Source organism: Ambystoma mexicanum, chromosome 11, assembly GCF_040938575.1.
Source record: "Ambystoma mexicanum isolate Mex_15411 chromosome 11, UKY_AmexF1_1, whole genome shotgun sequence".
NCBI lineage: Eukaryota > Metazoa > Chordata > Amphibia > Caudata > Ambystomatidae > Ambystoma > Ambystoma mexicanum.
The window spans coordinates 1,239,048,558-1,239,061,949 of NC_090934.1; the positions used below are offsets into that span (position 1 = coordinate 1,239,048,558).

The 13,392-nt window shown below is 45.9% G+C and overlaps 1 protein-coding gene across 2 annotated transcripts in view; it reads left to right on the forward strand.

The window, feature by feature from the left end:
• Positions 1-7,605: 7,605 nt before the first annotated feature.
• Positions 7,606-13,392, forward strand: part of ADPGK (ADP dependent glucokinase) — a 63,890-nt gene continuing 58,103 nt past the window's right edge. The window contains exon 1 of one of the 2 annotated variants that reach the window (XM_069624614.1): positions 7,606-8,468. In XM_069624614.1, the coding sequence (XP_069480715.1) occupies positions 8,257-8,468 (212 nt within the window). In that variant the 5' untranslated portion in view covers positions 7,606-8,256. The remainder of the gene's footprint in view (positions 8,469-13,392) is intronic. The other variant, XM_069624615.1, reaches the window with a different exon arrangement.

The following is a 13,392-nucleotide window of genomic DNA, read 5'->3' on the forward strand; positions in this document are numbered from 1 at the left end:
GGTATTTACACTGCATTGTGAAACCTAGACCTTTTTCCCCACTATACAGGACTCTCAGACTTAGGTGTGCTTTTTCTCCGGCATTTAAATTGCATTGTGAAAGTATTTAAATTGCATTGTGAAACCTAGGCCTTTTCCCCCACAATACAGGACTCTCAGACTTAGGTGTGTTTTTTCTCCTGCATTTAAATTGCCTTGTGAAAGTATTTAAATTACATTGTGAAAGTATTTAAATTGCATTGTGAAACCTAGGCCTTTTTCCCCACTATACAGGACTCTCAGTCTTAGGTGTGCTTTTTCTCCTGCATTTAAATTGCCTTGTGAAAGTATTTAAATTGCATTGTGAAACCTATGCCTTTTCCCCACTATACATGACTCTCAGACTTAGGTATGTTATTTTCTTCGGTGTTTAAACCACATTGAGAAAGTAGTGCTGTTCTTTGGTTTTGCCTTCTTAGCAAAGCATTCTTCTAGCAAACGGTTCTACTATTGTCTGAGCTCCTGTCCAATTGTCTACTTTTGTCCCATCTGTCTTTGTATTGTCTGCTTGAACCCCTCCCTGCCCCGACCCCCTTCTTTTTCTAGCCTCTCGATACCTACTCTATGGTGCCCTCTGTCTCTCCTATCTTTTCGAACTGCTTCTCTATTGACTAGCCTGCTCTCCTCACTAAATCTGGTATGATGAAATGTATTAAGGACAACCTGGTCTCCAACCCAGGCCTCCCTATCGCTGATCCCTATACCAGTGTCTTCTTCAGGCAAACCCTCACCGACATCCTCTTTGTCGTTCCCCCGCCAGACCTATGGACTCTTCATATGGTCTTTGTGCTTTCTCCTTTCTCTTCTTCGCCCACTAATGGTGGTACCCGTTGGGAGGCCCTCATGGCCTCCTTTCACTCCTCTAAGGTCATTATTAATGTTTACTTGATTGGTACCGTCTTGGTCCAAGGCCCTCAAGCCAACCTTCTCCTCTTTGATAGATGCTTCCCGCACCTCATCAATTTCCTTTCTTCTCTTGTCCCCTCTCTTCCCTCTATGGCTTCCTTGCCTCCCCCTGTTGTCCCTTCCTTTGCTACCTTGCCCTCTCCTCCTTCCTCCTTGCCCCTCTTCGGGCTTCTTCTACACCTCTGCAGGGCATCCCTCTGATTTGTACCCCTCCCTGGAAGTCTTTCAAGGATGGCAACTTTCTCCATATTGCCACTCTAAACTCTCGCTCAGCTGTCAAACACTCCTCTGATATCTGCTGCCTCCTTGAAGAACTTGACCAAGATGTCCTCAGTCTAACTGGGACATGGTTCACGGCCAGCTCTGTCACAAGCTTTGACACTCTCCTCCCTGACAACTACAAGATCCGCTCTGCGCCCAGGTCCAATCGTTCACAAGGGGGTGTAGTCATGATCTTCCCTGAGTGGATTCCTGTCTCTGTCATTCCTATGCAAGCCTACTCCACTTTCGAATGCCTCGTCTGCAGGCTCTCTCTCTCTCTCTCTCTCTCCTAGCTATTCCCTTACTGTGGCTACCATCTATCGGCCACCTGGTCAGATCTCCTTCTTCCTCTCTGAGTGGGCAGACCTCTCCTCTTCCCTCCTGGTCTCAACCACTCAACTACTCCTTCTTGGAGACTTTAACATTCACCTGGATGCTTCCTGTCCTTCCTCCTGACTCTTTTGTGACCTCTGCCACTCTCTCTCACTCTATTCTCCCCTCTGGTCCAACGCACTCTGAAGGGCACACTCTGGATGTTCTGATCCCTTCAGACCTTTCCCTTTCTATCTCTCTTACCACTCCTCTCTCCTGAAGTGATCACTTTCTCCTTTCCTCCCAGCTCACCCTCTCCACCCCTCAGGCCAAGCCAACTCCAGCACTGCCACCTACCTTCTCGGTTATCCAACCCATGAAGCGTGTGTCAGTTGAGGCTTTCACTGCAACTTTCTCACCCCCTCTTCCCCTTTGGCTGACTCACACCCTGACACAGCCCTTTCTATGCCCCCCTCAGCCATATCTGATACTCTTGATGTTCTTGCCCCGTCACGAGGATCCACTTGAAGCCCAAAGCTAAGTGCACCTCCTGGTATGACTCAGACCTCGTCACCCTTAAACACAAGTATAGGGTGGCTGAGAGGAAATGGCATGCTTCCTGTACATCCTCTGACAAACTGGCCTGCCGCCTGCTCCAAAGGCAATACCGGCTCTCTGTCCACAGGGAGCCTTCATCCAAGCCCGCGTCTCTGAAGCATCCAACAACTCGGCCGAACTCTTTAAAATCTGCAAGGAGCTGGCCAATCCTTCTGCAGTCTCTACCTCTCCTGTCCCCTCCCAGGCCCTTTGCACGGCCCTGACTTCTCATTTCATCTCTAAACGTCAGGACATCCTGTCCTCTCTCTCTCGTCCTCTCTCTCGTCCTCTCTCTCTCTCTTTCCCCCTCTCTTCCTCCTCCCTCTACTCCCCTCTCTTCCTCTGGCCCTTCTGTGGCCACCTCTCCTCCCTCCTTCTCTGCCTTTCCCCTGTTCTCCCCTGACAAGGTTTCTAGACAAGTCTGATCTATGAAAGTCTTGTCAAAACAGGTTCTCCCCTGTTCCTCTAAAACCATCAAGGACCACATTAACACCCTGGCTCCTGCTTTGGCTGACTTCTGCAACCACTCCTTTGCCACTGGTGTCTTCCCTTCCCCCTTGAAGCACTCCCTTGTGCACCCTCCTCTTAAGAAACCCTCCGCCAACCCTCCTGCCCTGCTAATTACCACCAATCTCCATCACTCCTTTGCTGGGCAAACACCTGGAAAAGCTGGCCATCTCCTGGCTTAATCTTCACACTGAATTGGTTGGTTGTCTCCATGACCATCAGTCTGGCTTCAGAGCTCCCAGAAGCACAGAAACTGCTCTCCTGAACATCCATGAAGACCTGCTCTCCGACCTTGATTCCAGTACCCCCTGTGTCCTCATCTTACTTGATCTCTCTTTTTCCTTTGACACGATCAACCATGCCATCCTGCTCAAACATCTCTGTGATAATCTGGATATCACTGATCAGGCCCTGGCCTGGCTGACCTCTTTCCTCTCTGATCGACCCTCCCAGGCCCAACTTGGGTCCTTACTCTCCTCTATCTCTACCTGTGCTGTTCCCCAGGGGTCTAACTTCCTGGCTATTCAACCAATAACTGGCACTTCTTGCCCACTGCATTGCCAGTCTCTGGCCTAACTTTCAGTGCAATGCGGACAACACTCAGCTCATTTTCAGGCTCCCTTCCGCCACCTCTTCTCTCTCTCTCTCATCTTCGACTGTCTGTCTGCTATCCAGGAGCGGTTTCCGGCCAACGATCTCTACCTTAATGCCAGTAAGACTGAAATTCTCCTCATCAGCACCCCTTCTCCCTCCGTTCCTGTCGCTCTCTGGCTGGCCTCTCTTGGCCCTCTTCCTTCTCCCATCTGCAAGGTTAAAAACCTTGGGGTCATCTTCGACTCCACTCTCTCCTTCTCTCCTCACATCTCTGACATCTCTAAAAAGTCACACTACCAACTGCATCTCCTCAGAGGTATTCTTCACTTCCTCTCCTTCCTCCAGATGCTCACTGTCTCCAGAGCTCTGGTTCTCTCTAGGCTGGACTACTGCAACAGCCTCTTTCTAAATCTACCTGTTTCTACTCTCCGCCCTCTGCAACTCATCCAGAACAGGACTGCAAGACTTATCCTTGGCCTCAAGCCCAGGGATCATATCTCTCCAGGACTTAAACCTCTGCACTGGCTCCCAGTGGCTGCGAGGATTAAGTTCAAAACCCTCTGCATTGTCCACAAGGCCTTCTGGGGCCTGGGGCCTCGATACCTCTAACTCTCTCTTCCTAAATATCTTCCTTCTCGAGCTCTTCGCTCATTCGTCTCCAACTCCCTCAGGGTCAGTCGCTTCTCCAAAAACGAATTGGTGGTAGATCTCTTTGTTCGGCTGGGGCCTCCCTCTGGAACAGCCTCACTGCCTCTCTGAAACGTGAGGAGAACCATCTCCGGTTTTGGAAGCACCTCAAGACCTTCCTCTTTGCTTCTGCTTTCCCTCCTCCTCTCCCCTGCTGAACTCCTGACTGAAACTGCACTGGTTATCTGGCTACCCTCTGATCTCGGGCCCAGGTCCCCTCCCCCACCAGCTGCACTCCTGCACTGCCTCCCTGGCAACCCCTGCACTTGGGGGCTATTTCTGTATCCCTCCAGTCCCCTCCAGCTCTTGACACTTATTGTCTGCACTTACTCATGTACTTGCCAGTTGCTGCCCGCAATTTTACCTATTGTTTATTTATTTTATTTATTCTTTACTGTTGATCCTATGTATTGCACTGAACCCTCTCTCCCGCCCACACTACACTTACCATTTCCCCCCTACCCTGTACTTGGCGATCTCAATGTCCCCTGGCCCAGAAAGATCGTTGTCTTTGTCTTCCCTCTGTTCCCCCTCCCTTGCCTTGTCACACCTTGAAACACTTGTGTATAGGTGTGTTATAAATGCCATAGCATATCAATTCAGGCGATCTTCTTGGGTCCACTACATTACAGGGCCCTTCGAAGATTAAAAATACAACATCTCAAGAAGGGCGCATCCTATAGACAAAGGATACCCCTCTATATAAAAGCGAAGGAAGAACTAGAATGGTGGTTACACCACATGGATGCCTGAAATGGAAGGGCAATATTTGGCTCATCCCCGGACCTAGTGATCGAATCCGATGCCAGCAGGTGGGGATGGGGAGCCAGATGTGGAGATCTGTCAAAAGGGGGCAGAGGGTCCGAAGAAGAATTGAATCTTCACATAAACTGCCTAGAACTCCTGGCAGGATCCTTTGCGGTGAAATGTTGGACACAAGAGAGAGCACAATGCTGTGTGCTCCTCTAGATAGATAACGTGTCAGCAGTCCATTAAACAGACTAGGAGGCACGAAGTTAAGGATGTTAGCGGTGCTAGCAAAAGAATGTTGGCATCTTTGCCTACAGAGAGGGATATCAGTGACGGCAGAACACTTACCAGGACGTCAGAACAAGGTAGTAGACTATAACTCCAGATTCCTCAGGGATGCCAGCGATTGGAAGCAGGACGGAAGGGTCTTTCAGACACTGATGGGGAGATGGGGTCCATGCAAGACAGACCTCTTTGCATCGAGGTTGGACAGGCAGATCGCTTGTTCCTTCAGTTGGAGACCAGACTCCGAAGCGGAAGCAATAGACACATTCCTGCAACAGTGCAGTCCGAGCAAGGAATATGCCTTTCCTCCAATCGCGATGATCGCAAGGACTCTGGCGCAAGTGAAGAGACTGTGAGTTTCCATGGTGTTCATTACCCCAGATTGGAGGGGTCCAATTTGGTTCCCGGACCTGCTGGAGATTTTATACAACAACCCAATAGCACTACCCAGGCTAGAGTTAATAGTGAGAGATCCCATAGAGGCGTGGGGGGCATTCGCTGGTGAGGACAGGTAGCCTCAATTACATTGCATGGGCAATTTCAGGGGATACTGGGCTAGGCCAGGATTATCGGAAGAGGCTGAACAGATTATCGATGAAGCCTGGATGCCTGGGACCAGGAAGGCATACAGAACAGCCTGATCAGGCTGGTACAATTGGTGTGTGGAATGGAACGTACATTCCACTGGAACAGATGTAGTTCACATAGCCAATTATCTGGTACAGTTAGCGGCTCAGGGCAAAGCATACAGGACAATCAATGCAGCCAGCGCAGCTATTTCTGCGGGACATCTGAGAATAGAGAGATAACAGTGAGAGAACAGCCTCTGATCTGCAGACTTTTGAAAGGAGTTAGAATAATTATACCACCAAAAGAGAAATATGATCAGGTTTGGAACGTAGCTAAAGTCCTGAGAAGGTTTATAGCATGGGCAGATAATGGCGAACTGATAAGGAAGGCGTTATCAGACAAGTTAGCTATGCTCTTATGTTTATTGTCGTGAAAGGGGGTCTCAGACTTCAGAGCACTAGAGATCAATAGGAAGACACTATCCCCTCACAGAGTAATGTTTAATATTGTGAAAAGAACCAAAACTTAGTTGAGATCAATATCTTATCAAGCATTTTCCAGATCAACCTAAATTATGTCCAGTGAGATGCATTGCAACCTATGAGTCCATGACTAGGGAAATTAGACCCCAGGGGGTGAATCAGCTATTTATAGCCATAAGGAAGCCTTTTGGGGCAGTAGCGACAGCCACACTAGCTAGATGGATTAGATGGGTTATGGCCCAAGCAGGAGTATATGCAGATTTTCTATGGAGCACACAAAGTGAGAGGAAAAATGGCCTCAAGGCAATTTCAGGCAGGGGCCAGATTAAAAGACATCATGAAGGCAGCAGACTGGTCGAAAGAATCAACATGTAAAACATTTTTTTTAAGCCATGGGAAAAAGTGGCAACGCTGGTGGTAGGTGAGCTTTCAACAAGCATAATACGAGCCTCCGTGTCTTGACATAGAATTCAGATTTTCCGTACATACATTACAGAAAGTCATAACTCTATTAAAGACATGGAGGCAAAGGATTATCCCACCCAGTAATCAATCTTATAAATTGTTAATGAAATGTCTTCTATGATGACAATAATGTTAAATGATATGGTATCAAAACAAATATGGAATGTTTTTTTCTACTCATGTCGATGACCCACCCTTGGAACAGAATTCTGAAATATGATTTGCGTTTCAGGTTCTATGGCGGATAATAAATCAACAGGAACACGATGTCAGGCAGTTTACAAAAGACCAGACAAAGAAAAAGGAGGAATCATCACGGAGGACTGAATTTATAGGGATGGACTATGGGCTATGATGATTGGTAGTTAAGGTCACATGTTTTAAAGTCCAATAAGAGATGAACTACAGAAAGACTCTAAACTTTTGGGACTTGTAGTTTCACTTTTCTGAGTTATTGTTTTAATGATGCTGCTCACCAGTAAAGTTATGAGAAAGCATAATCCTTCACCTCCGCATCTTTAATAGGATTATGACTTTCTGTAATGTATGGAAAATCTGAATTCTCTTTTTCTGTAATTTCAAGATCACCTGCACACACACTGTAACACCATTCCACACTTTTCAGTTTACTAATCACTTCTAATTTGTTTGTAACATGTAATGCACAGTAGCACAGATCTTAAAATAAAACAGACAATTGTCTACAATTGCAACCTATTTAAATGTGTGCTGTTTTATAAGCTAGAACGCCACTTGCAGTTAACCGAAAGCACAACATTTAAGGTCGTTTTCGTTTTAAAACAAGCTAGGCCGACCAGAAAACTATTTAATTTGCAACACTGACCTAAACGAATAATAATTTGGCTGACACAAACGTAATTTTTGTTAGGTCGTCCTTATTCTCTAATTGCATCAGTTCGGAGCAGCTCCGATGTCCACCCCATCCCAATCCCCCTGCAAACAATGCTTGGTGCACAGCAAAGAGAGGGATTCTGTTGTTGTGTTAACCCTCAGCATGGCGTCCCTGGTTGGCACATACCTTGACTTTCACTAGCGCTCTAGGCTCTGCCTTTAATTGCTTCTCATGCCTCTTTCTGAGGCGCCGCCCCGCCTCCTTTGAAAGTCGTACTCGCCATTGATTGGTTGAGCGGTGACTCGCTGTCACTGCATTCATTCACCCTGCTAGATCCAGTGCCGGGCACTGAGGGATTACCGCCTACGAGATCTTGCACATTTTGTCCCGTAACTCCGGGTGCAATCTGTAACCGAAGGCTCCTCCGTTTCTTCTAAGAATCTCCTGTCTGCACTTTTTTTATTTGAGGTGTTCGCTATACCCTTTCCCTATATCTCTCCGCTTAGCATCCCCCTCTTCTTCCCCTGTAGCTCACCCCTTCACCTCCCTTGCCTGCTTGTCATTCTTACGCAGCTCTGCCCCTTTCACCCACTCCCACCCTTCACTACCCCAACCCATTTCCTTAAAGTGTCCTGCCCTTTCCCCGTCTGCTCCTTTTTCTCCTGCTGGTCCCTCTAGTCCTCTGCCTCCTGTCTTCCATTTGTAACCCTGCTTCCTCATTTTGTTTAACCTATTCAGCCCCACCCATCCCTTCCTTCCTTCTACCGGTACTCCGTTCTTTTGCACCTCCAACCCCCTTCGATTCTGTATGTCCAGCACCTCGTGTGTTCCCTTATTCATCTTCACCCCCGACCCCACTTTCCCTTAGCTTTTCCTCCTTGTTTTCTTTTTCCTCTAGAGGTCCCTCCAAAAGAGCTCAGGCACTTCCCCGCAAAGTCATCCTTTACCATGTGGAAGAAAGCGCTCTGCGTGGCAGTGTTGGCGCTCGCCGTGGGTTATATCTATCACTTTGATGCAGGCCTGCCTGGGGCTGCAGTGGACTACTTGTCTGAGTCGCTGCGTGACCTGCGGGGTACAACCTCCGTCGAGCAAAGGCTGGCAGCGGCCTGGGATGCTGTCATCGTTCCACCAGTCAAGCAATGGACTAAAGTAGCAGTTGGGTAAGCCGCAGCGTACAGGCTACGTGTCTTATGGTGTGTGGCTGAGCCGACAGAGGCTTTGGGAGCCGGGTTTTAAGCTGACCCTGTTTCTGTTATGGTGCACCAGAGACCAACATGTGTGATGTCCAAGGTTGAAACTCTGCCAGCATTTTTTCAAAAGCATGTTTTTTATTATGTTAATACAATCTTTTCAACAAGGAAGAAACCTCTTCTTTAACTTTGGGGCATGACCCTACGAAATGGACTACCACTCTAGTCTGAGCGAGCGTGTCCTACTTGCTCTCTTGAATGGGCATACAGCGGTGTTGCGAGCAATTAACCTTGTCCAACATATATTGAAGTTAACTGTCAAAGGATACAGTTGATGGAATGTACTGGGAGGGATAACACTCGCCACTGTCATTAATGGAATCTAAACCTCTCACAATACAAACGAGGGGGATTATGCATTCTATCACAGACTGCTCCTTCTTGGGCAAGTTTAAGCACATTTGTGCTCTGCCTTGAGGGTCATTATGACCCCTATGGTAGATTGGGGTGCACCCTCTCTGTTAGGCACTTGGCTAGGCTCACAGTGGCTTGTTTATATGTTGTGGCTTTCTACAGTTATTGGTCAGTAAGTTACTTAATCTTCTTTAGATCCATGATTACTTTAGCTTTGGGTACATGTTACTCTTAGTGCTGCTTCAGTTACATTGTTACTTCTAAGTATTTTCATATAGTTTCAGCATAGATTTATATATATCTTCTTTATGACATCAGTTTGTCCTCATCAGATTTCACTTTAACGTCCATCCATAGTATTCATTGATGTATTCTGACATCTTGACAGGCGACATCTTCATACAACATCCTTCCCCACCTTTGTGCGAGGGTACATTCTGTATGGGTGAGTGCATAACATCTCTCATACACTCGATGCAGTGTGGGAACTATACAGGGGGTCCCATGTATTGCTTTTCACCTACTGTTCCAGTATGACGGCGTTGAGAGGTCCGTGAAATGGCAAGATAGCATCTACCTACTCCGCTACAGACCTGTCTTGAGAGTCTTGAGAGGAAGAGAGTAATGTCCAGCTGGATACCTAAGCTCCTAATGCTATTGGAGACCTGGATGCAGATGCCTTTGATGGTAAAGGATTTGTAGGCAGGGGTGTGCTTCTTTAGCGTGGTGTGGGGGTCGACCGGCAGGATTTCTGTCTTTTCGTCATGAAGACCGAGTTGGTGGGAGGCCATCCACACCTGGATGCAGTGGTAGAAGGAGAAGATTACAAGAGTCAGTGGCATAATTCCCAATGAGGGGAAGCCGGATCTGTGTATCATTTGTATAGGTGATTCCTACTTATTTATTTTTTAATATAGATGGGGTATTGCGCATAGTGGGACAAAGAGCGATAGCCAGGGCTTGGAAAGACCTTGATCACACAATGTGTCTTGGTTATACCTTCCAACTGGCCCAACAGTGCACATTTCAGGTTTTGATTTTCCACAGGTCTTTTTGTATGTGTAAGCTGAATAGCACTGCATACCATGTACAGTATCCGTGCCTACAGGACACCCGAAAATCTCAGCGTTACCCACACTTTGTTCAATTAGCTTGATGTCCTTGTTTGCCTGCTGCTGTATTTGCATGCAGCTTTTACAATATGCACAGATATTTTCTATCCCAGACTCTGTCAAGTAGGAACACACGGCGACAGTACAGCTTTTTGTGGCTGCATTGACCAACGCTTGGGCTGGCATTCAGTGTAAAACTGGCAGGGCATTGACCAATCACCTGGGGTAAGATAATGGAGCTGGGCATATGTCACACTGTAGTATGTAACATCCGTCATTATATTGAACATGTGGATATCTTGCCACCATTTGGGTGCTGTGAATCTTATATTTTTAGGAGTGCTGATACCATTGCTCGTATGGGACACACCTATACTAGGTGAACGTCCCTATGAGCGCTGTTCAGAGATCCATCGGGACCAACAAACGAGACAGCAAATGGAACATGCAAATTGTGTCGATGTCTTTGATGTAAAACACTGCAGTTAAACTTAGAACACTGGGTCCCAATTAATTGAGATGGTATTTGTGGGGTACATTGACCCACTCAGCAGAATTCCCATCCATGAGCAAAACTGTGTTTTGCAGCTACAGAATGATGGCTGCACCATCTTGCCAAACAACTATTGGGCAAGTTGGAACAGAGGGCACACTGAGAAAGGTTGCCAGTATGTGCTCTTGTGTGCACCAAAAGAAGTGAATTGAAAAGAAGCACTGCTCTGCTGCTTGCAAAAAATTCCCATTGAAAAGGGAATATTTTATATTGAAAAGGATGCATCTCTGATGCTATTTTCATATATTCAACATCACATTGCTTTTATCACCGAGGCCCTCCCATGCCCATCCATATCCAGATTGTGCTGTAGCAGAAGAAAGCATTATCCCTGCATGACAGGCTGTGTCAGGCCAGAACTGGGAAATTAACAGAAGCTTTACTTCAGCCGAACAGGAAAACGCTTGTCTTTTGTGTTACAAAATGTCAAAAATCATCTGTATGAGCATATGTCAAATTCAGTGGAACTATTCCTTGAACAAATTGCTGTCTAAACGAAACTGGCTGTGGCTGCAAAACAATGTGAGAATTCAGATGGAAGAGAAAAACTAAATTTGAAAAAGAAATCCCAGCAGCATTCACCATGTGTCCAAAATGGACTTTTGCAAACCAAAAAAATAAATGTCTGTTTTAAAAATACAATGTTGAATAAAAACGTGTCCTTGCGTAGTAATGTAAAGGGGGTTTTTCTGGGAAACATAAGGGATTTTTTTTTATTCAACAGGCTTTCTTCTGATTCAAAATAAAATAAAGAAATAATGGCAATGGCATATGACAGGTAACTTATGTCCCGCTAATAGCTAGCAACTTGAACATCTTCACCCTGTTCAGGAATGTTACCTGAAAATAACGGATTCTGAATTGCCAGGAGATGAGTTACTTCGCCAACAGCTGCCAGGAATTTTCCTTTGAATCCCAGGTCGACTGGTGCCATTCAAACCGGCTTTTTGCCCACTAACTGCATGCCTGCCGTACCCCTGCCATCCAGCTGTACCTTTGTCATCCAGTGACCAGACTTGCCCAGCTGTTTCTGTAAGGGGCACCGGCCGTGTAGTTACCAGAACCCAGTTCACTGTCCCAAAATCCCAAACTCAAGCGTGGACTGTGAGTATTTCCCAACCCCATAGCAACACAAAGCCTCCCCCAGCTTGATACTTTGTCTTTACTCTACTCTTTAAACAATCCTATCCATGCGTTGGTAATGTGCTCAACTGTCAGAATTCTTTGTGCATCCTGTCCTTGATTCCTAGTGCTCGCGCCATTCTTTCATTCACCCCATCTTGTAACTCCTTAGTAATATTTTGAATAATTAAAGTAATTTCTACATAAAGAGAAATGCGACGTGGTGCAGGTTAATGCTTAACCTGTTTCATGGGCAGCGCTATCTTCTTGATAATCTAGTATAAGTAAACTTTTTGTCTTTTTCCTTTCCAAACCGATTTTCCCTCTTTAACGGCTTTATTTTTCCAAAACTGAACCTCCTTTAATCTTGCAAATCTAATCCAGTTCTTCAGCTATAGCCATCATTTCACTTCTATATTGGCCCTGTTTTGTGCATCTATTCCCTAGCTCAAAAGCCGCATTCCGATTTCGAGTATTTCACCCGTTTTTCTTCAAAACTGCATTTGAGAAATATGCAGCTTTCCAACATGTGATTCGGCTGCATCGTGTTCTTACTTTCAACTTGCTTTTTGACCTGTATGCCTTTTGTTGATACCTTGCCTTGTGGTTGCTAGTGTTTATACATTCCTGACATTGTGAGAAATCATATTTGCCTCATTGATTTAACTGCACATTAATTATTTGTCAAATTCCGAGTGTCGTTTCATGCCATTGCAAAGGGCTTTAAAATCTTATTTTGTGAGGGAAGGTTGGATTTTGATTCAGTTTGCTATCTCATATCCCTAACTCCCTGCTGCCTTTTTCTATCCACTCCAAATTCGATTCATTGGGGTTTGGGAGAGCATTGCAGCAGGAAATCTTAACTCGGGTGCGATCTACCCGTATTTTAAAACTGCTCCTATCAATTTGTGCTTTGGATATGTTCTTGTAGAAGGTTAACCAAGTGCATTTCAGTGGTTTTCATTGTAATTATCACCCCATTGTTGATTGCTGCCCAATATTAAAACGTGTGTGATTTCTTTGAATTTTAAAATAAATGTTTCATTCCCATAAACCGGCCTGGTTCATGGTCCATTGTGACCCGGGGTATTTGTAAAGGGGGGTGTGAGACGGGTAATGTGCCATCTCAAATTGAATTCGCAGAAAATAAAGAGAAAGCATTCCAATTGTACGCTACTTCTAAGGCTAAGGCAAGTGTCCTGGTTCGGTGTGTGTCGCCCGATCGAAATCCTTGTCATGAGGAATTTTCCAGGGGTGGAGAGTAGACCGTGGATGGAGGGATTAGGGGACTCCCGCCATCGAAAAAGAAGAGTTGGCATGGACCGAATAAAAGGGGGAAGCGCCACGGGAAAAGGGTAGCATCATTTTATTGGGGGAATGGGATGCATTCAGGGGGCAATTGGCTCCGTAATGATATGAAACTGATTATGTAGCAGTCCAGAAAGTTGCACCTTCTGATGCCTCTCGGTTTTTTTCTACGAAGCCTTTCTTTTTTCCAGCAAAGAGAAAAGTACCATCTCGTGGGTCTTATTATCAATTTGAAGATTTATTTTTGTTTCCAGTTAAAACTTCCTTTTTAATCAAGACAACATCTGGATTCTAATTTGAACCTTTTCAAAGTAACACAGAAGACCTAGCCCACCCTGTTTTTAGAGCATTGGACGCTGAAGAGTGGGGCGTGTATTAGGCGAAT